General features: G+C 43.1%; 1 protein-coding gene across 1 annotated transcript in view; it reads left to right on the forward strand.

The window, feature by feature from the left end:
• The window catches only part of nudcd1 (NudC domain containing 1), a 56,507-nt gene that overhangs the window by 6,250 nt on the left and 26,249 nt on the right, over positions 1 to 24,008 (forward strand). The window contains exons 3-7 of the mRNA XM_061931106.2: positions 2,880 to 3,065; positions 9,724 to 9,907; positions 10,144 to 10,335; positions 22,479 to 22,686; positions 22,757 to 22,901. Of these exons, the coding sequence (XP_061787090.1) occupies positions 2,880 to 3,065; positions 9,724 to 9,907; positions 10,144 to 10,335; positions 22,479 to 22,686; positions 22,757 to 22,901 (915 nt within the window). The remainder of the gene's footprint in view (positions 1 to 2,879; positions 3,066 to 9,723; positions 9,908 to 10,143; positions 10,336 to 22,478; positions 22,687 to 22,756; positions 22,902 to 24,008) is intronic.

Consider the following 24,008-nt stretch of genomic DNA (forward strand, 5'->3'; position numbering starts at 1 on the left):
CCTCTTTGTCAAGATATTTTTTTTTAACGGGCGTGTCGTCGTCACGTGGTGACATTGCTGGTTTTACCAGCAGAGGAGCATGTTGGGCAGCGCACACACACACAGAGTACTTACAAGCAGATACAGTGTGTAGACAGAAATGGGAGAATGGACGCATTTTGGTGTAAAAAGTAAAGATAAAGGTGAAGTTATAACACTGAAACACCCTCAGGAAGAGCTGCTTTAAGACATGGCTAGCTAGTCCGCAGTTGGCAGTGTTTTAGCTACTTCTAAATCACTAATCCTGGCCTCCATGGCGACAAATAACGTATCATTATCACTGGAGGACGAGGAATAGCTAAACATGCTTCGCTACACACTGTAGGAGGATACAATAGCTCACCGGCGTCACAATGTAAACAAACGCCACGGGTGGATCTACACCTGACATCCACTGTAATGATACCAAGTACAAGAGCGATACTTCAATGATACAGGTCCAAGGTTACCTGAAAGATTTAGAAAAAACAACTTAAATCCTTGCCCAGGTGTTTACTGACATACACTAATCATGTGTAGCTAACTAAATATCGTCATCGACCTCATTGACTACCGTACTAATAATGGATATCCGCCCTGACAAAAGCCGTATCGCTCGATCACGAGTGGTGATACTTTGTGCGTTTGTACGTCTGAATGAATGTACCGGTATGGGAAACACTTATACAAAAGTACATAAAAACACAGAATGTACACAGGACTCTAAAATGTTAATCTCCCTTCATAAGCTTGAGGAAAGTCTCCTTTGTTAAATGAGTCCTTGTCGCTAATGTGCTGCCAAACACTGTCAACTCAATCATCACCAGTGGACGATCGGCGCGTTTGGCACGGACGCGTCACAGATGCAGCGTAAGGCGCCGGGGGGGGGGGGCGTCGCCATGGCAACAGGAAGGACGCGTCCGTCTCTCACAAATAAGTCGGCGCCGCTCGGCGACACCTTTCGTTCAAGGTTTGGCGTCATGTGACGTCACATCGGCGTTCTTAAATGAAAGGAATATTGTGGACTCAACTGCAGAGAGTGGATCCTTTTCAATAAAGACATGTCCATAGAAAGCTCAGGTCTTTTAACTGTTTGTATATGAGAGAGAGAGAGAGAGAGAGAGAGAGAGAGAGAGAGAGAAATAATGTAAAGACCGAGGGAAAATTGGGTGGGCGGGTAGAGAGAGAGAGAGGAAAAGTTGGGTGGGGGGGTAGAGAGAGAGAGGGGGGAAAAGTTGAGTGGAGGGGTAGTGGAGAGAGAGAGAGAGAGAGAAATAATGTAAAGACCGAGGAAAAATTGGGTGGGGGGGTAGAGAGAGGGAGAGAGAGATGGGTGGGGTGGTGGAGAGGGAGAGAGAGAGTTGGGTAGGGGGGTTGTGGAGAGAGAGAGAGAGAGAGAGAAAGAATGTAAAGACAGAGGAAAAATTGGGTGGGGGGGTAGAGAGAGAGAGGGGGGAAAAGTTGAGTGGAGGGGTAGTAGAGAGAGAGAGAGAAATAATGTAAAGACTGAGGAAAAATTGGGTGGGGGGGTAGAGAGAGGGAGAGAGAGATGGGTGGGGTGGTGGAGAGGGAGAGAGAGAGTTGGGTAGGGGGGTTGTGGAGAGAGAGAGAGAGAGAGAAAGAATGTAAAGACCGAGGAAAAATTGGGTGGGGGGGTAGAGAGAGAGAGAGGGGAAAAGTTGAGTGGAGGGGTAGTGGAGAGAGAGAGAGAGAGAGAAATAATGTAAAGACCGAGGAAAAATTGGGTGGGGGGGTAGAGAGAGGGAGAGAGAGATGGGTGGGGTGGTGGAGAGGGAGAGAGAGAGTTGGGTAGGGGGGTAGTGGAGAGAGAGAGAGAGAGAAATAATGTAAAGACCGAGGAAAAATTGGGTGGGGGGGTAGAGAGAGGGAGAGAGAGATGGGTGGGGTGGTGGAGAGAGAGAGAGAGAGAGGGCGAGAGAGAGAGAGAGATAATGTAAAGACCGAGGAAAAATTGGGTTGGAGAGAGAGAGAGAGAGAGAAAGAGAGAGAGAGAGAGAGGTGGTGGAGAGAGAGAGAGAGAGAGTTGGGTAGGAAGGTTGTGGAGAGAGAGAGAGAAAGAATGTAAAGACCGAGGAAAAATTGGGTGGGGGGGTAGAGAGAGAGAGAGAGAGAGAAATAATGTAAAGGCCGAGGAAAAATTGGGTAGGCGGGTGAAAGAGAGAGAGGGGGAGAGAGAGAGAGAGAGAGAGAGGAAAAGTTGGGTGGGGGGTAGTGGAGAGAGAGAGAGAAATAATGTAAAGACTGAGGAAAAATTGGGTAGGGGGAGAGAGAGAGAGAGAGAGAGAGAGAGAGAGAAAGTTGCATGGGGTAGTGGAGAGAGAGAGAGAAATATTGTAAAGACTGAGGAAAAATTGGGTGGGGGGGGGTAGAGAGAGAGAGAGATTGTAATTGAATTGAGAGAAAGGGAATGTAAAGACCGGGGAAAAGGTGGGTGGGTGGTGATGAGGGAGGAGGATGAACAAAATAACAACACTTTTTTGTTAAACATTGGGAAAGGCAGTAATACAGCATCGATCACAAAAGAACCCTATCTGGAGAGTGACCATTTGACCAGAAGACAAATATAACACCAATAAGCGATCTCTGGCGTCACAACAGTTCTTGTCTCATGTTCTTTGGATGTGTGAGGGACGACTGACCGAACACGCCAATGCAGCAATACAACATCAATCACACCAGGACTCAAAGTGTTGTTAGACAAGATATTCATTGTGAAATGCCATGATCAACACTCAAGCCTGCTTTTGAATTATCGCTACAGAAATGCCAGCCCGAATTGTCAGAAGTAACTAGTGAAAAGGTATGGAAGTTCAAGTGAAACGTTGATGCTTTGAATCCAGGACTCGGTGCTGGGCAAGCCCAGGGAGATCTTCCGCATGGAAGCGGACCGCGGCCGACGCGAGGACCGCCTGAACGCCTCGCTCAGCTTCACGTCAGCCACCTGGGCCGCCCTCTCCGACGGGGCCGGCAGACTCTACCTGCTTCGTACCAGCAAGCGGGGGGAGAGCACCCACTGCAAGTGGGAGGTGGGTGCACACCTGCTTACCTGATCACCCTACAACAGGGGTGTCCAAACCACGGTCTTCAATTTGGCCCGTAAGACATCATGAGTTCTAATAAGGTAATACTGTTACTTTGCTCTTTTGTCGCCATCTAGTGGACAACGTGAGTATTTCACTCTGCTGCTCTGCAGCATTTACTTATATGACCCCATGCAGACAACCTTCCCTAGTCATGGTGCAAAAAAAAAAAATGCAACCACAACAGAACAAAAAAGTATATTTTTGATTTTTTTTTTAATCGATTAAGAATCGTTACAAATAATAATCGCAATTCTTTATAAAAATCGATAATTTTTTGAGCAGTGACTGTTTTTAAAAATAATTCCCACCAATATGATTGGGGATCCAAAAGGGCCCCACAAAATAAGTTTTACTATTTTTAAATAAAAAAAATTGTTTTTGCTTTCAACAAGTCTGTTCATTATAAGTTTTTATTTTTATTTTTATTTTTTATTTTTTGTTTTATGCCGTTTTTGTAAAAAAAAAAATATATATTTTATAATATGGCAAACATATGAATTGTTTTCCCCTAAAAAATATTTCAAAGTGGAATATTTGATGCAAAATAATTGGAGCCTTAACTCAGTCAATAATTCATAACAACATTGATTTAAATTCATTTATATTTTTGGAGCCAAAATAAAAAATCCCATTAAAATGAATCGAGGATACAAAAGGGCCCAACTCATAAAAGTGTTAAAAATAAGTCATACATTTTTTCTATTTTACTTTTAACACTTGAGGCCCTTTTGGATGCCTAAGAATTTGTTTTTTTTAACAGATTTGGTCATTTTTTTCAAATATATTAAGTCAAAATCAATGGCGTTGACCTATTTAAGGCTCCAGTTACTTCACATCAAATATTCTATTTAGAAAAAAGTTTCAGGAAAATAAGACTTATTTTTGTGTTTTTGCCATAAAAAAACTGGGCTTTCTTCGATAATTTTTTTTTTTACTCTATAGCGACAGAGCTAAAGTTTATCTACAGTTTTAAGTGTAGAATAATAATAAAAATGAAACAATATATATGTATGACTTTTTAAAACAAAAATTTGGACTGAGACTGAAACCCTTCCAGGTCCGTGGGATTAAACTTAAAGGTTTAAAAAAATCTTTATACGGTATTTTATTGGTTTTGAAAATACAAAATATAAACATAAACATTTTTCGGTGTGCGGAACAATTTTGGACACCCCTTCTTTATGTTGAAAATGTATCAAAGCAGTAGTTTCTAGGCAGCAGAATGCAAAATCCCACTAAAATTAATTGGGGATCCAAAAAGGCCCAACTCATAAAAGTGTTAAAAATAAGTCATACATTTTTATTTTTTTTTAACACTTGAGGCCCTTTTGGATGCCCAAGAATTGTAGTTTAATAGATTTTTTTTTAACTGTCATTTTTCAAAAAATATATTAAGTCAAAATCAATGGTGTTGACCTATTTAAGGCTCCAGTTACTTCACATCATATATTCCATCCATCCATCCATCTTCTTCCGCTTATCCGAGGTCGGGTCGCGGGGGCAGCAGCCTAAGCAGGGAAGCCCAGACTTCCCTCTCCCCAGCCACTTCGTCCAGCTCCTCCCGGGGGATCCCGAGGCGTTCCCAGGCCAGCCGGGAGACATAGTCTTCCCAACGTGTCCTGGGTCTTCCTCGTGGCCTCCTACCGGTCGGACATGCCCTAAACACCTCCTTAGGGAGGCGCTCGGGTGGCATCCTGACCAGATGCCCGAACCACCTCATCTGGCTCCTCTCGATGTGGAGGAGCAGCGGCTTTACTTTGAGCTCCTCCCTGATGACAGAGCTTCTCACCCTATCTCTAAGGGAGAGCCCCGCCACCCGGCGGAGGAAACTCATTTCGGCCGCTTGTACCCGTGATCCTGTCCTTTCGGTCATAACCCAAAGCTCATGACCATAGGTGAGGATGGGAACGTAGATCGACCGGTAAATTGAGAGCTTTGCCTTCCGGCTCAGCTCCTTCTTCACCACAACGGATCGATACAGCGTCCGCATTACTGAAGACGCCGCACCGATCCGCCTGTCGATCTCACGATCCACTCTTCCCTCACTCGTGAACAAGACTCCGAGGTACTTGAACTCCTCCACTTGGGGCAAGATCTCCTCCCCAACCCGGAGATGGCACTCCACCCTTTTCCGGGCGAGAACCATGGACTCGGACTTGGAGGTGCTGATTCTCATCCCAGTCGCTTCACACTCAGCTGCGAACCGATCCAGTGAGAGCTGAAGATCCTGGCCAGATGAAGCCATCAGGACCAAATCATCTGCAAAAAGCAGAGACCTAATCCTGCAGCCACCAAACCGGATCCCCTCAACGCCTTGACTGCGCCTAGAAATTCTGTCCATAAAAGTTATGAACAGAATCGGTGACAAAGGGCAGCCTTGGCGGAGTCCAACCCTCACCGGAAACGTGTCCGACTTACTGCCGGCAATGCGAACCAAGCTCTGACACTGATCATACAGGGAGCGGACCGCCACAATCAGACAGTCCGATACCCCATACTCTCTGAGCACTCCCCACAGGACTTCCCGAGGGACACGGTCGAATGCCTTCTCCAAGTCCACAAAGCACATGTAGACTGGTTGGGCAAACTCCCATGCACCCTCAAGGACCCTGCCGAGAGTATAGAGCTGGTCCACAGTTCCACGACCAGGACGAAAACCACACTGTTCCTCCTGAATCCGAGGTTCGACTATCCGGCGTAGCCTCCTCTCCAGTACACCTGAATAGACCTTACCGGGAAGGCTGAGGAGTGTGATCCCACGATAGTTAGAACACACCCTCCGGTTCTCCTTTTTAAAGAGAGGAACCACCACCCCGGTCTGCCAATCCAGAGGTACTGCCCCCGATGTCCACGCGATGCTGCAGAGTCTTGTCAACCAAGACAGCCCTACAGCATCCAGAGCCTTAAGGAACTCCGGGCGGATCTCATCCACCCCCGGGGCCTTGCCACCGAGGAGCTTTTTAACTACCTCAGCAACCTCAGCCCCAGAAATAGGAGAGCCCACCACAGACTCCCCAGGCACTGCTTCCTCATAGGAAGACGTGTTGGTGGGATTGAGGAGGTCTTCGAAGTATTCCCTCCACCGATCCACAACTTCCGCAGTCGAGGTCAGCAGAACACCATCCGCACCATACACGGTGTTGGTAGTGCACTGCTTCCCCTTCCTGAGGCGACGGATGGTGGTCCAGAATCGCTTCGAAGCCGTCCGGAAGTCGTTTTCCATGGCTTCCCCGAACTCCTCCCATGTCGAGTTTTTGCCTCCGCGACCGCTGAAGCCGCACACCGCTTGGCCTGTCGGTACCTGTCCGCTGCCTCAGGAGTCCCATGAGCCAAAAGAACCCGATAGGACTCCTTCTTCAGCTTGACGGCATCCCTCACCGCCGGTGTCCACCAACAGGTTCTAAGATTACCGCCACGACAGGCACCAACTACCTTGCGGCCACAGCTCCAATCAGCCGCCTCGACAATAGAGGTGCGGAACATGGTCCACTCGGACTCAATGTCCAGCACCTCCCTCGTGACATGTTCAAAGTTCTTCCGGAGGTGGGAATTGAAACTCTCTCTGACAGGAGACTCTGCCAGACGTTCCCAGCAAACCCTCACAATGCGTTTGGGCCTGCCAGGTCTGTCCGGCATCCTCCCCCACCATCGCAGCCAACTCACCACCAGGTGGTGATCGGTAGAAAGCTCCGCCCCTCTCTTCACCCGAGTGTCCAAAACATGAGGCCGCAAATCCGATGACACAACTACAAAGTCGATCATAGAACTGCGGCCTAGGGTGTCCTGGTGTCAAGTGCACATATGGACACCCTTATGTTTGAACATGGTGTTCGTTATGGACAATCCGTGACGGGCACAAAAGTCCAATAACAAAACACCACTCGGGTTCAGATCCGGGCGGCCATTCTTCCCAATCACGCCTCTCCAGGTTTCACTGTCGTTGCCAATATGAGCGTTGAAGTCCCCCAGTAGAACGAGGGAATCACCCGGGGGAGCACTCTCAAGTACTCCCTCGAGTGAATCCAAAAAGGGCGGGTACTCTGAGCTGCTGTTTGGCGCGTAAGCGCAAACAACAGTCAGGACCCGTCTCCCCACCCGAAGGCGGAGGGAAGCTACCCTCTCGTCCACCGGGTTGAACTCCAACATGCAGGCTCTGAGCCGGGGGGCAACAAGAATTGCCACCCCAGCAAGGCGTCTCTCACTGCTGGCAACGCCAGAGTGGAAGAGAGTCCAGCCCCTCTCGAGAGAACTGGTTCCAGAGCCCTTGCTGTGCGTCGAGGTGAGTCCGACTATATCCAACCGGAACTTCTCTACCTCGCGCACTAGCTCAGGCTCCTTCCCCCCCCCAGCGAGGTGACGTTCCACGTCCCAAGAGCTAGCTTCTGTAGCCGAGGATCGGACCGCCAAGTGCCCTGCCTTCGGCTACCGCCCAGCTCACATTGCACCCGACCTCTATGGCCCCTGCTATGGGTGGTGAGCCCATTGGAGGGGGGACCCACGTTGCCTCTTCGGGCTGTGCCATCGTGCCCCAACTCCGGGCCTGGCTCCGGAGGGGGGTCCCGGTGACCCGCGTCCGGGCGAGGGAAATCTGAGTCTCGGTTCTTGCATTTCCATAGAAGTCTTCGTATATTATCCATCATATATTCCGTTTTTGAAAAAAATTTAAGGCATATTTTTGTGTTTTTGCCATAACAAAACAGGGCTTTTTTTGATACAGAAGCGATGTCTTTTAAAAAAATTTTTTTTTTTACTCTTTTGGACTGAGACTGAGAACCTTCCGGGTTCGTGGGATTAAACCTAAAGGTTGAAAAAAATCTTTATACGGTATTGTATTGGTTTTGAAAATATAAAATATAAACATTTTAATTTTTCGGTGTGCGGCAAAATTTTGGACACCCCTTCTTTATGTTGAAAATGTATCAAAGCAGTAGTTTCTAGGCAGCAGAATGCAAAATCCCACTAAAATTAACCGGGAATCCAAAAAAGGCCCAACTCATAAAAGTGTTAAAAATAAGTCATACATTTTTATTTTTTTTAACACTTGAGGCCCTTTTGGATGCCCAAGAATTGTAGTTTAATATATTTTTTTTTTAACTGTCATTTTTCAAAAAATATATTAAGTCAAAATCAATGGTGTTGACCTATTTAAGGCTCCAGTTACTTCACATCATATATTCCGTTTTTGAAAAAAATTTAGGGAAAATAAGGCTTATTTTTGTGTTTTTGCCATAACAAAACAGGGCTTTTTTTGATACAGAAGATCGCGATGTCTTTTAAAAAAATATTTTTTTTTTTACTCTTTTGGACTGAGACTGAAAACCTTCCAGGTTCGTGGGATTAAACCTAAAGGTTGAAAAAAATCTTTATACGGTATTGTATTGGTTTTGAAAATATAAATTATAAACATTTTCATTTTTCGGTGTGCGACAAAATTTTGGACACCCCTTCTTTATGTTGAAAATGTATCAAAGCAGTAGTTTCTAGTCAGCAGAATGCAAAATCCCACTAAAATTAATCGGGGATCCAAAAAGGCCCAACTCATAAAAGTGTTAAAAATAAGTCATACGTTTTTTGTTTTTTTTAACACTTCAGGCCCTTTTGGATGCCCAAGAATTGTAGTTTAATAGATTTTTTTTTAACTGTCATTTTCAAAAAATATATTAAGTCAAAATCAATGGTGTTGACCTATTTAAGGCTCCAGTTACTTCACATCATATATTCCGTTTTTGAAAAAAATTTAAGGTATATTTTTGTGTTTTTGCCATAACAAAACAGGGCTTTTTTTGATACAGAAGCGATGTCTTTTAAAAAAAATTTTTTTTTTACTCTTTTGGACTGAGACTGAGAACCTTCCGGGTTCGTGGGATTAATCCTAAAGGTTGAAAAAAATCTTTATACGGTATTGTATTGGTTTTGAAAATATAAAACATAAACATTTTAATTTTTCGGTGTGCGGCAAAAATTTGGACACCCCTTCTTTATGTTGAAAATGTATCAAAGCAGTAGTTTCTAGGCAGCAGAATGCAAAATCCCACTAAAATTAATCGGGGATCCAAAAAGGCCCAACTCATAAAAGTGTTAAAAATAAGTCATACATTTTTATTTTTTTTAACACTTGAGGCCCTTTTGGATGCCCAAGAATTGTAGTTTAATAGAATTTTTTTTAACTGTCATTTTTCAAAAAATATATTAAGTCAAAATCAATGGTGTTGACCTATTTAAGGCTCCAGTTACTTCACATCATATATTCCGTTTTTGAAAAAAATTTTGGGAAAATAAGGCATATTTTTGTGTTTTTGCCATAACAAAACAGGGCTTTTTTTTGATACAGAAGCAATGTCTTTTAAAAAAAAAATTTTTTTTTACTCTTTTGGACTGAGACGGAGAACCTTCCGGGTTCGTGGGATTAAACCTAAAGGTTGAAAAAATTATTTATACGGTATTGTATTGGTTTTGAAAATATAAAATATAAACATTTTAATTTTTCGGTGTGCGGCAAAATTTTGGACACCCCTTCTTTATGTTGAAAATGTATCAAAGCAGTAGTTTGTAGGCAGCAGAATGCAAATAAATGGCTCAACTGGAGCGTTTGCGTCGTCAGCCTCTGTTCAGCGAGGACTTGGGGGAGCCCTTCGTCGTCCTCCACAGCACGTCACACGTCCAGGCCGAGATCCACACCATGGAGGTCCTGCTCCTCCGCATCCTCAAGGACGCCCAGGAAACCAAAGGAAGTGGCTTCTCCGTGTGGCTGGAGTGGATCACGGTGGACAACACGGCGGGGCCAGGTGGGTGCTGTGACACGCATAATGAGATATCGATCCAGGCGCGTGGTTCCTCAATCATGCAGATCTTGAACAAAAGCAGAGCGAGTCATGCTTTACTACGTGATGGATTGAGGAGTAAAGAAGGTGCTGAGGTTGCAGAACTGTGCCAGGACACTTGACTCCAAGCGCTACATCGTTGTCACATCCTTCTTGTTAACGCCGCCTCGGGGACTCATGAAGACATCTCCTCCCCGCAGGCCTGGAGAAGAATTACAAAGTGACCAAAAGGCGTGTCCTGAAGGGGAAGTCGGTGCCTCACTACGCCGCGGTGACGCCGCAGGGCGACGGCCTCATGGTGGCCTCGGAGAAGCCGTTCGTGGTCACCCACGTGGACGGTCGGCCCCTCAAGCAGCCCGTGACGGAGGCCGTGGAGGTGGAGAAGAAACCAGGTGGGTGCAAGGAGAAGCGTCACCGCAGGTTTATTCATCCGCGTTTTATTTGTCACAGCGTGCGACTCATTCCACATTTTGCTGCTTCTGTTGGAGCAGCTCTGATAGTCTTAGTCATGCCTGAGAGGAGGACAATGGCTCAATCCCAATACTGACCCTTCCTCCTTTGTTTTGCGCGTTCACCTCAATCAGGTAAGGAGGAATGGCCAAGTGTGAGGGCCTCTAGATAAAGTGAGCTGGGTCCATCCATCCATCCATTTCCTACCGCTTGTCCCGTTCGGGGTTGCCGGCAACCCAAAATTTGTTAACTCAGAGGGTGAGATAACTCCTAGAAATGACTGTCTTAGAATGACCAAAGGTATAGATGTGTGTGTCCAAGTTAAAGGAAACGGCAGGCCGTCTTCTTCCAATGACTTTATTACAATCTTTGCAAGCTGGGTAACGTTTGCTGTGGTCTGGAACAACGTGGTAACGTTTGCTGTGGTTTGGAACAACGTGGTAACGTTTGCTGTGGTCTGGAACAACGTGGTAACGTTTGCTGTGGTCTGGAACAACGTGGTAACGTTTGCTGTGGTTTGGAACAACGTGGTAACGTTTGCAGTGGTCTGGAACAACATGGTAACGTTTGCTGTGGTCTCGAACAACATGGTAACGTTTGCTGTGGTCTGGAACAGCGTGGTAACGTTTGCTGTGGTCTGGAACAACGTGGTAACGTTTGCTATGGTCTGGAACAACGTGGTAGCGTTTGCTGTGGTCTGGAACAATGTGGTAACGTTTGCTGTGGTCTGGAACAACATGGCGCACAAACAACTATCAGAAATGCAGCCAATATTACACACAGATAATATGTCATGAGACATGCACATATAAATTAAATACACAGAGGACATAAGTAAAGGAAATTAAATGAACTCAAATATAGCTACAAATGAGGCATAATGATGCAATATGTACATACAGCTAGCCTAAATAGCATGTTAGCATGGATTCGCTTGCAGTCATGCACTGACCAAATTATGCCTAATTAGCACTCCACACAAGTCAATAACAGCAACAAAGCTCACCTTTGTGCATTCACGCACAGCATAAAATGTTTGGTGGACAAAATTACACAAACAATGAGTGGCATTGTATTGTCTGTAAATTTTAGCGTGTACATTTTTTATTGTGAGATCGTATTCAAAGCTTGGTCACAGAATCTGTTTTACATCTGTTTACATTTTTACAACATTGGAAAACATTCGTAAAACTTCTCAGAGGGTGAGATAACTCCTAGAAATGACTGTCTTAGAATGACCAAAGATATAGATGTGTGTGTCCAAGTTAAAAGAAATGGCAGGCCGTCTTCTTCCAATGACTTTATTACAATCTTTGCAAGCTGGGTAACGTTTGCTGTGGTCTGGAACAACGTGGTAACGTTTGCTGTGGTCTGGAACAACGTGGTAACGTTTGCTGTGGTCTAGAACAACGTGGTAACGTTTGCTATGGTCTGGAACAACATGGCGCACAAACAGAGCTAGCCGAAATAGCATGTTAGTATGGATTCGCTTGTAGTCATGCTTGATTAGCACTCTATACAAGTCAATAACAGCAACAAAGCTCACCTGCATTCACGCACAGCATAAAATGTTTGGTGGACAAAATTACACAAACAATGAGTGGCATTGTATTGTCTGTAAATTTTGGCGTGTACATTTTTTATTGTGAGATCGTAAGATAGCATGCATTTAAAGCTTGGTCACAGAATCTGTTTTACATCTGTTTACATTTTTACAACATTGGAAAACATTAGTAAAACTTCTCAGAGGGGGAGATAACTCCTGGAAATGACTGTCTTAGAATGACCAAAGATATAGATGTGTGTGTCCAAGTTAAAAGAAATGGCAGGCCGTCTTCTTCCAATGACTTTATTACAATCTTTGCAAGCTGGGTAACGTTTGCTGTGGTCTGGAACAACGTGGTAACGTTTGCTGTGGTCTGGAACAACGTGGTAACGTTTGCTGTGGTCTAGAACAACGTGGTAACGTTTGCTGTGGTCTGGAACAACATGGCGCACAAACAGAGCTAGCCGAAATAGCATGTTAGTATGGATTCACTTGTAGTCATGCTTGATTAGCACTCTATACAAGTCAATAACAGCAACAAAGCTCACCTGCATTCACGCACAGCATAAAATGTTTGGTGGACAAAATTACACAAACAATGAGTGGCATTGTATTGTCTGTAAATTTTGGCGTGTACATTTTTTATTGTGAGATCGTAAGATAGCATGCATTTAAAGCTTGGTCACAGAATCTGTTTTACATCTGTTTACATTTTTACAACATTGGAAAACATTAGTAAAACTTCTCAGAGGGGGAGATAACTCCTGGAAATGACTGTCTTAGAATGACCAAAGGTATAGATGTGTGTGTCCAAGTTAAAGGAAACGGCAGGCCGTCTTCTTCCAATGGCTTTATTACAATCTTTGCAAGCTGGGTAACGTTTGCTGTGGTCTGGAACAACGTGGTAACGTTTGCTGTGGTCTGGAACAACGTGGTAACGTTTGCTGTGGTCTAGAACAACATGGTAACGTTTGCTGTGGTCTGGAACAACATGGCGCACAAACAACTATCAGAAATGCAGCCAATAATACACTCAGATAATGTGTCATGAGACATGCAAATATAAATGAAATACACAGAGGACATGAGTAAAGGATATTAAATGAGCTCAAATATAGCTACAAATGAGGCATAATGATGCAATATGTGCACAGAGCTAGCCTAAATAGCATGTTAGTATGGATTCGCTTGTAGTCATGCTTGATTAGCACTCTATACAAGTCAATAACAGCAACAAAGCTCACCTGCATTCACGCACAGCATGAAATGTTTGGTGGACAAAATTACACAAACAATGAGTGGCATTGTATTGTCTGTAAATTTTAGCGTGTACATTTTTTATTGTGAGATCGTAAGATAGCATGCATTTAAAGCTTGGTCACAGAATCTGTTTTACATCTGTTTACATTTTTACAACATTGGAAAACATTAGTTAAACATCTCAGAGGGTGAGATAACTCCTGGAAATGACTGTCTTAGAATGGCCAAAGGTATAGCTGTGTGTGTCCAAGTTAAAGGAAACGACAGGCCGTCTTCTTCCAATGGCTTTATTACAATCTTTGCAAGCTGGGTAACGTTTGCTGTGGTCTGGAACAACGTGGTAACGTTTGCTGTGGTCTGGAACAACGTGGTAACGTTTGCTGTGGTCTAGAACAACATGGTAACATTTGCTGTGGTCTAGAACAACACTGTAACGTTTGCTGTGGTCTGGAACAACATGGCGCACAAACAACTATCAGAAACGCAGCCAATTATACACTCAGATAATGTGTCATGAGACATGCAAATATAAATGAAATACACCGAGGACATGAGTAAAGGAAATTAAATGAGCTCAAATATAGCTACAAATGAGGCATAATGATGCAATATGTGCATAGAGCTAGCCTAAATAGCATGTTAGTATGGATAATCGCTTGTAGTCATGCTTGATTAGCACTCTATACAAGTCAATAACAGCAACAAAGCTCACCTGCATTCACGCACAGCATAAAATGTTTGGTGGACAAAATTACACAAACAATGAGTGGCATTGTATTGTCTGTAAATTTTAGCGTGTACATTTTTTATTGTGAGATCGTAAGATAGCATGCATTTAAAGCTTGGTCACAGAATCTGTTTTACATCTGTTTACATTTTTACAACATTGGAAAACATTAGTAAAACTTCTCAGAGGGGGAGATAACTCCTGGAAATGACTGTCTTAGAATGACCAAAGGTATAGATGTGTGTGTCCAAGTTAAAGGAAACGGCAGGCCGTCTTCTTCCAATGGCTTTATTACAATCTTTGCAAGCTGGGTAACGTTTGCTGTGGTCTGGAACAACGTGGTAACGTTTGCTGTGGTCTGGAACAACATGGTAACGTTTGCTGTGGTCTGGAACAACATGTTAATGTTTGCTGTGGTCTGGAACAACATGGCGCACAAACAACTATCACAAATGCAGCCAATATTACACACAGATAATGTGTCGTGAGACATGTAAATATAAATTAAATACACGGAGGACATGAGTAAAGGATATTAAATGAGCTCAAATATAGCTACAAATGAGGCATAATGATGCAATATGTGCATACAGCTAGCCTAAATAGCATGTTAGCATGGATTCGCTTGCAGTCATGAACTGACCAAAGTATGCCTGATTAGCACTCTACACAAGTCAATAACAGCAACAAAGTTCACCTTTGTGCATTCACGCACAGCATAAAATGTTTGGTGGACAAAATTACACAAACAATGAGTGGCATTGTATTGTCTGTAAATTTTATCGTGTACATTTTTTATTGCATGCATTTAAAGCTTGATCACAGAATCCGTCATTAAGGAAAGATGCTCTTAGATAGCTTCAGGTCCCGATGTCTATCACAGCTCATCCAGAGATTGCTGCTCTCGCCAACAGGGCATTGTGGAGTATAAACACATTAGCGACGTCTGGTAAGAGCTTCCACCTATAGGAGTCGAGGTCGGAGGTCACCCGACTCAATTGGTCAGAGCACGGATGTCTTCTGCATTTGTACAAACTGGGCTTTGTCCAGACTGAGACAACAAAGAGTATGCGACTGCCTGGAAGGTATATAAGGAGAAGTTCCCCTAACAGAGAGAGAGAGAGATTTTCATTTGGCTAACATCTCATCCAGGTTTGCTGCAGCACCTGTAATTGTGAGGACTCGCTTGATCAAACAAAAGCCATTTGTTCAACAATTCCTCACCGGCGTCACCTTTGGTCCATTCACACCACCGAGTCGTCCTCAGGTCCGGACGAGAATGACATGAAAGTTATACATGTAAACAAACTGTTGCGTCACAGTTCACACAAACACGATGAGTTCAAGGACCACCGAAATTAGTAGGACAAAACAGCGCTTGCCAAATACTCTCATCAGTGACTCATAGGATAGGATATGACTTAATTGTCATTGCACAAGTACAACAAAACTATGTTTTCAGCACAAACCCGTTCAAGATTAGACAAACAAACAGTGTACAGGGTTACAGAACAGGAACGCTGATGGGTCGCCAAGGGCGCCCCGTAAAAGATAAGAAAAAGGTAAAACGCTGGGGAAGAAGATGAGTAAAAAACTACAATCAAGACTGGGCTCCTCAGGGGGCCTAGTCTGGAGTGGGAAAAAATCTCCATGCAATGCACACATAAACACGTTACATTTAATCACGACAACTCGCAACAGAGGGCGGGGAGTTGGGGCCCTGCTGCTATGAAGCGCTGAAAGACGTCCATCACCCCGAGGGGAAACAAGCGGTAGTGAAGGTGTGGGGTGGGGGAGGGTGTGTGTGTGTGTATGTGCCCATTGTCTTGGGTGTGATGATGTAATGTTCATAGACTGGGGCCGTTCTGCATGCAAGCAAAAGTTCGACTCCAGGTGTCGTTGAGGAGGGAGGGAGGTCAAAAGCGTCCATCATTGAGGTGTCCTCGGGGGTGTTTTCAGAACAGCCTGTTCCTGTTGTTCACAGCGTCAAGGCCATTCGAGGGAGTCAAATTGTAGATTAGGATGTTTGTTTTCCGCGGGCAGACATTACAATGACTTGTCTGTTCTATTCGTCCATGCTGGCTGCTCTCATATTCAATTTTTCCTTTTCAAGCTTCTCCATGATGTGATCCATCTTGCGATTCAGTACAGAAATCACCACAGTCTGTGATCCCACAGCCCGGCCCAAACCTTCCATTGCGACGAACAGCCTTTGGGCTCTTTGAGAGGCTGCCATCGTCTTACGAATTTGACATAAACACAACGCATAAACACAACCAAGTGGGCGTTCCAACAACTACGAAGAGTTGTGTAATTTTTGTCCTCCTACAGAAACCATTATAAAACAAAATATATGTATTTATTTAAATAGATCCGGGGAGCCATTGGGGCGGCGATAAAGAGCCGCAGTCGCGGGTTGCCGATCCCCATCCTAGGATATCGAGGAAGAGGGGAACATTTCCAACATTACATAATTTAATGTTGGAAATTTCCGATTAATACATTTCCGAATAATAAAACATTTATGATGTAAATAAAAATAATACACTTATAGTTACTGTTGTTAATAACAATGATGCTCATGGTTTTGTACAGATGTTCGCCCTTTGCTACTCAATACTTAATAGTTTGTTGTATTTTTTATTGCTTGTTAGATTGATCGAGTTCTAGTATATTTTGCTAAAATAGCCTTGGTTATATTATTTGTTTTATCCATTTGGAAAGAATAAACAGCACAGCCGCTGTCACCGTTTGTTTATTGTATGTTTACAGCGCTCGTTACGACAAGCCAGCAAGGCGTAGGTTGTTGCTTCTGAACACCGCCTTCCTTGTTTTCTGCCTCATCAGTAATGTCACATGATACATGTTTGTGAAAAGTCTTTTTTGACTAAATTTGGCCACACATAGAACTAGCAGATTCTGAAAATGCACACATTACAAATAATCCTCTTGATAAAACACTTCAAGTTAGCTGAAAATTCTGAGGAAAAAAAATTGGTGCCGTTTCAAAAACACCATGAAGAACACAATGAACTTAGACTTTGTGTTTTTACAAATCCTGTTTAAGATTCTCATGTTGGCAGTTCACCATTAAAGGTGTTTGGAAAAGCTATAGAGTGTTTCCTCAAAAAACATTTATCTTCATTCAAATATTACAATTATAATATTAACACAACAGTTACTATAGCCAAAATCAAGGTAACATAACTACAAAGTTAACCAATGTGAACATGGTAGATTCAAGCATAAAAGAAAATAGAACAAACACAACAAATGTAGAAACATACATTTTTACAATGGAGTTCAGGGTGCGCATCGTGCTTTCAAGCTCTAACTACAAAGATGATGGTCAAGTCGACTTGAGTCTTTGCATCTTATTTTATCCTCAGAGTGGATAATTTACAATGAAAGAAGGTATTGTGCCTCGATTCTGCCGCCATCTGCTGCCAGCCACAACAGGAGCAGGTGATTGCTTACACCTGCGCTGATTGGAGTCGCTGCAGCCAATCCAGAAGGCGCTTAAAGTCAGCTGACACGTCATCTTTAAACACAGTCATGTGTCCCGTATTTACCAAACTGATCCGCGGGCCGCATTAAAACCCGTTCGCCCCGTGGGCCGTACGTTTGACAAGCCGTGGGGGAGGGTTAAGAAGAAGAGGAAAGTGGGGGACTTCGGACTGAGCCAGTGTGTCTCTCATCACATGGTCCCTTCAAGTAATTCCCATTTCAAATGAATTGCTCCAGCCCATGAAATCCAATACCTGAACCCTGACCAACAGTCCCGCCTCCCTCCATGAGACCTGTGACCACACCACATTCATATCATTATGGTTTTATTAGGTTGTCCGGGTCTCCCTCATCACCTTGTTGGTTCCGAGTTCACTTGAAAGGTTCCATTTCTCTTAGAGGAAGATCCAGATGTTCAAATTGGTGCTTGTTTACCTGCAGATGCATATTTTAGCAGGGCTTTATTCAATGCTAAACCAACCCACGTATCCAGGATGGAATATTTAAATTGTGAATTAGTTTATGTTGAGTGAAGCAGTATTCACTTGCAGATGCAAGGGTTTGTTGAAGGGCTAGACAATTAATAGAATTTTAATTTCCATTTCGATTATGGCCCCTCACCATTTATGAAAATATAATAATCGGAAAAAACAATTGAAGGGTCGCACAGTTATAGTTATATAATCATATAATCATAAATTAATCTTTCAGCACATACACAATGTTGACATCTATAGTTATTTTTTGATAAACAATCATAAGTGAATCTTTCAGCACATACACAATGTTGACATCTATAGTTATATTTTGATAAACAATCATAAATGAATCTTTCAGCACATACACAATGTTGACATCTATAGTTATATTTTGACAAACAATCATAAATGAATCCTTCAGCACGTACACAATGTTGACATCTATAGTTATATTTTGATAAACAATCATAAATGAATCTTTCAGCACATACACAATGTTGACATCTATAGTTGTATTTTGACAAACAATCATAAATTAATCTTTCAGCGCGTACACAATGTTGACATCTATAGTTATATTTTGATAAACAATTATAAATTAATCTTTCAGCACATACACAATGTTGACATCTATAGTTATATTTTGATAAACAATCATAAGTGAATCTTTCAGCACATACACAATGTTGACATCTATAGTTATATTTTGATAAACAATTATAAATTAATCTTTCAGCGCGTACACAATGTTGACATCTATAGGTTATTGTTTAAATTTTGTTTACATTGATTGTTTTTGATTGGTGGTTTTGTTGACATTTTCTTTCCTTTCTGCCTTGACATCTGAGGGGATTATAATCAGAGGAAGGTTGAAATAAAAATATCTACATTTAAATATATTTTTCCTTCTGCTATTTATTTTACATAAGTCTTAGAAAAATAATTAAATTAAACCAATATCAAACACTTATATGGAGATATAGTTTTTAGTAATATTACCCAGCCCTTACTGTATGCATGCATTTTATTTTGAAAATATTCAGCAAAAAGAGCTGTGGATCGAAAATGTCACCCAGGCCACACACACATATGCCGTATTATTGAGTTGACACCATATATGCAACATTTGTAAGTATTGCCCAGCATGTGGTAACTGTGTTGAATGAGTCAGGATCTTGTTTCGATGAGTCAGCACACTTTGTCATCATTGCGAGACGACAAGCCCAGTGCAGAGTTATGTGGCATCAGGACCTCCTCCGCCTATTTCTCCAAAATTCCATGCCATATTTCCAGTCCAAAGAAGAGAGTGGGTGTGCGAAAATGAGGTCTTTGGAATGTTTTGGCGTTGTTTTTGATTTCCTTGCTTGAATCATTGGCAACCGAGGGAAAAAAGCTTTTAAGCTGAGGCGAGAATGTGCAGAAACGGAACAAAAAGATGCCTAGGAGTGAATGGGCTCCAGGTCGTCTAGGGACAGATTGTTGTTTGTGGGTCTCAGGAACGTATCACTATCAAGTGGAGGACGAGGCTGCAGAATTGCCCCTGATGGAAGCGCTGATAGTGGGCAGAGTCATTCCTTCAAGCTTTGTTGGCCTCTTGGGTTGTACGGTACACCGGTACTAGTATAGTATCACGGTGCTAATGAAGCAAAAACAATACAATGCTCTGTTTTGAAAAGTACCGGTTCCCCTTTTTTTTTACAGGCATGACGGCACGTCGTCGGCACGCGGTGCAATTGCTGGTTTTACGAGCAGAGGAGCATGTTGGGCAGCGCACACTAGAGATGCGCGGTTTGCGGACACAACCGCGGAGTCCGCGGATTATCCGCGGGTCGGGCGGTTGAAATTTAAAAAAATTAGATTTTATCCGCGGGTCGGGCGGTTGAAAAAAAAAAAAAAAAAGATTTTAAATAGATTCAGGCGGGTGGCAGTTAAACCAATTCGGAAATATATATACATAGTTAAATGTTGTTACCCACATACGAAAAACGAGCAGGCACCTGCAGCACGCCACAACAGAAGAAGAAAAAAAAAAAAGATGGCAACGCCGGCAGCAAACGTGACACGCGACAAACTAAAAAAGGGAATACTAAAGACCAGGGGAAAAAAAGGCCAGAAAAGTTCAGCGTGGACTTGTTTTTATGAGGTTGTAAATCAGGATGATAGTAATGCTGGCTACGTGATTTGCAAGAGCTGCGACGCTGTTTATGTCTACGACAGTCACAAAACCGGGACATCTAACATGGTGCATCACATTTGTGCAAAACCCCGAACCTCCACAAACACCCTGAACATGAGCAGTTTCGTCCGTCGTGATCCCAGAAGAGTGCCACAGGATGTTAAAACAAGATAGAACGCAGCTGCCTGCAGCAGTTTGAGTGGTGCGAGTGTGCTTGGAGGTGCGCTCGGCGCGGCTCCCAGATGATTGCGCACTGGTGTGCGTCTGGGCCGTGACAGCGTGGCACGCATTGAATGTCTCTGCTGCATTGGATCAGTCTCCTTTCTTTAACAGGCAAAAGCTTTATAACCTCACTAATGCCTTGCATCGTCTATATTAGATGTATAACAACGGGTGGGTGCGGGCGGGTGCGGTTTTAATAAAATGTTAGCTCAGTTGGATGGCGGATGGGTGACGACTTTTGTGATGCGGTTGCGGATGAAATAATTGCCTATCCGCGCATCTCTAGCGCACACACACAGAGTACTTACAAGCAGACACAGTGTGTAGACAGAAAAGGGAGAATGGATGCATTTTGGTGTAAAAAGTAAATATAAAGGTGAAGTTATAACACTGAAACACCCTCAGGAAGAGCTGCTTTAAGACATGGCTAACATCCATCCGCAGTCGGAAGTGTTTTCGCGTCTTCTAAATGACTAATCCTGGAAAATGAAGTACATTTCTTACAAGTAGGATTATCACTGGAGGACGAGGAATAGCTAAACATACTTCACTACACACCGTAGGAGAATACAATAGCTCACCGGCGTCAAAATGTAAACAAATGCCATGGGTGGATCTACACCTGACATCCACTGTAATGATACCAAGTACAAGAGCATATATTGTCGATACTACTATGATTACATCGATATTTTTTTATCGTCACAAAAACGTTTTTCTTTCAAAAATTCATATTACGTTTATAAAGTCAGTAAATACGTCCCTGGACACATGAGGACTTTGAATATGACCAATGTATGATCCTGTAACTACTTGGTATCGGATTGGTACCTAAATGCGTGGTGTCAAAACTAATGTAAAGTATCAAAGAAGAGAAGAATAAGTGATTATTACATTTGAACAGAAGTGTAGATAGAACATGTTAAAACAGAAAATAAGCAGATATTAACAGTAAATAAACAAGTAGATTAATAATACATTTGTACAGTTTGTCCCTCATAATGTGTACAAAATAATAGGTGTATAAATGACACAATATGTTACTGCATACGTCAGCAGACTAATTAGGAGTCTTTGTTTGCCCTGCGATGAGGTGGCGACTTGTCCAGGGTGTACCCCGCCTTCCGCCCGATTGTAGCTGAGATAGGCTCCAGCGCCCCCCGCGACCCCAAAGGGAATAAGCGGTAGAAAATGGATGGATGGATGGATGTTTGTTTACTTACTACTAAAAGACAAGTTGTCTAGTATGTTCACTATTTTATTTAAGGACTAAATGACAATAATAAACATATGTTTCATGTACACTAACATTTTTTGTTCAAATAAAGACAATAATGACATTTTTTTGTGGTGCCCTTTATTTAGAAAAGTATCAAAATACATTTTGGTACCGGTACTGCTTCCACTTGCACCTGGTGTCATGACTGGGACTGTGGCGTGGTTTGTTCTCCCGAGGTGCAAGTGAATTGGACCAGATGTGGCGTGAAGGTGAATACATGATTTATTTAAACACTATAACTACAAAAAAGTACAAACAAAAAGCGCGCACAGTGGCGGAGAAACGACTTGGCTATGAAAACAAATACTTGCACAAAGGCAGAAACTATGAACAACAAAAAACACTAACTGTGGCTTAATAAACAGAAACTTACTTGGCATGGAACCGGCCTGAAAAAAGAGCAGCAAGGGTCATAAGGGTGTGGAGAGTGTGCAGAAGCATAAATGCGGGATGTCACCAGAAAGACAAACTGAAAACAATGAACTTAAATACTACAGACATGATTAACGAAAACAGGTGCGTGACTCAAAACGTGAAACAGGTGCGTGACGTGACAGGTGAAAACTAATGGTTGCTATGGTGACAAAACAAAAGTGCACAAGAAGTCCAAAAACAAAACCGAACATGACCAAAACAAAAACATGATCACACAGACATGACACCTGGTGCATAACGTCTCTGTGGGGGAAAAAATGACGAATTGTGTGGTGCCCAAAGATGCAAAATAAAACCTCTGGTTTATTTTCAAAGTAAAATACCTTGAAAACATCCTAATGAGCAGACTTGAAGTCAAATGGTACTGACAGAAGTATTCCATCTGCATCTTCTCAATATTCCCAACCAGTTGTACCAGATGTTTTTTTTTAATCAATAATCCTCTTGTGTCCAGAACCCTTTTACTTCTGGCAGCAGACCGCAGAGGACATCACGGCCTGCGTCCGCATGCCCGAGGGCGTCACCAAAGAAAGCGTCCACTTCCGGCTGACGGCGGACAACATCAGCCTGGGCGTCCAGGGAGTGGCCCCCTTGCTAGAGGGCCAGCTGTACGCCTCCGTGGACCCCGAGGCCAGCGCCTGGGTGATCAGGGAGGACAGAAGGTGTGCCAACCCTCCGTCACACATTTACCTTCTTAAACGGAACACTTTTTTGTTGTTGTTGTCTCCTCAGCCTGGAAGTGACGCTGGAGAAGCGCACCGTGGGACCCATGTGGCCCGAGCTGGTCATCGGCGACCGCAGAGGGGAGCACGTGATGAGCGACGAGCAGGCCGCCCTCATCCTTGAGAGGCTGAACCACCTGACCTCTGAAGACCCGGTAATAACAAGTACTTTATCGGATTGTACAGGCCTGCATCTAAAATGTCCGAAACAATCATAAATGAATATTTCAGCACATACACAATGTTGACATCTATAGTTATATTTTGATAAAATTCTAGACTAGGTTGTAGGCTACTAGGAGGTAGCAGCTACACAACAGCTAAGCACGCAATAGCACACAAGCTAGACATAGGTAGTGCGTGTCCTTAATTGAAGAATGTTGCAGTCCAAAACAGCATATTTGTCAATACTAACAGGTATCAAATAAATATTGCTGCATATTACTTACAGATAGGCAGGACCGTGTTAAAAGGTATCCAGTAACAAACGTTTCCGCATCATTCAACTTCCTGCCTGATGCGTCTAAAGCAGGGGTGCTCATTACGTCGATCGCGAGCTACCGGTCGATCTCGGAGGGTGTGTCAGTCGATCACCAGCCAGGCATTAAAAAAATAGTCCTAAAAATGAGCGATCATAAATCTTCACTATGACGTCACTTTCGTCACTTGATTGACATTCACGGCACCTGAGGGTCTTCTGAGATGACGCTGGCTGCTGCCAGCTCATTAAAATTACCGACTGGAAGGCGAGAAACACTTTATTTCAACAGACTCTGGCGTCGTACCTGGCGTCAAAACTCAAAAGACCGACTGCACAGTTGCATAGTTGCGCTAACAAAACAAGAGTCTCAGAAAGCTGGCGTGCACAAGTTAGCAAGCTACGGAGTTTGCCGACAATGTATTTCTTGTAAAGTGTATACAAAGGAGTACGGAAGCTGGACAAATAAGATGCCAAAAACCAACCAGTTTCATGTGGTATTGGACAGAAAGGAGGACTTTTTTTCTCCTCCATTCGAAAATGCGGACGTTTTTAACACCACTGTCTGATTCCAATCAATGCAAGTCATCAGAATCAGGTAATACACCAACTTATATTCTTGTCTTCATGAAAGAAAGGAATCTATATGTGTTAAACATGCTTGTATTATCTTTAAACACCTTTAACTTATTAACAATATTAACTATATGTGTTAAACATGCTTGCATTATCTTTAAACACCTTTAACTTATCAACAATATTAACTATATGTGTTAAACATGCT

This window comes from Nerophis lumbriciformis, linkage group LG37 (genome assembly GCF_033978685.3).
Source record: "Nerophis lumbriciformis linkage group LG37, RoL_Nlum_v2.1, whole genome shotgun sequence".
NCBI classification, from domain to species: domain Eukaryota; kingdom Metazoa; phylum Chordata; class Actinopteri; order Syngnathiformes; family Syngnathidae; genus Nerophis; species Nerophis lumbriciformis.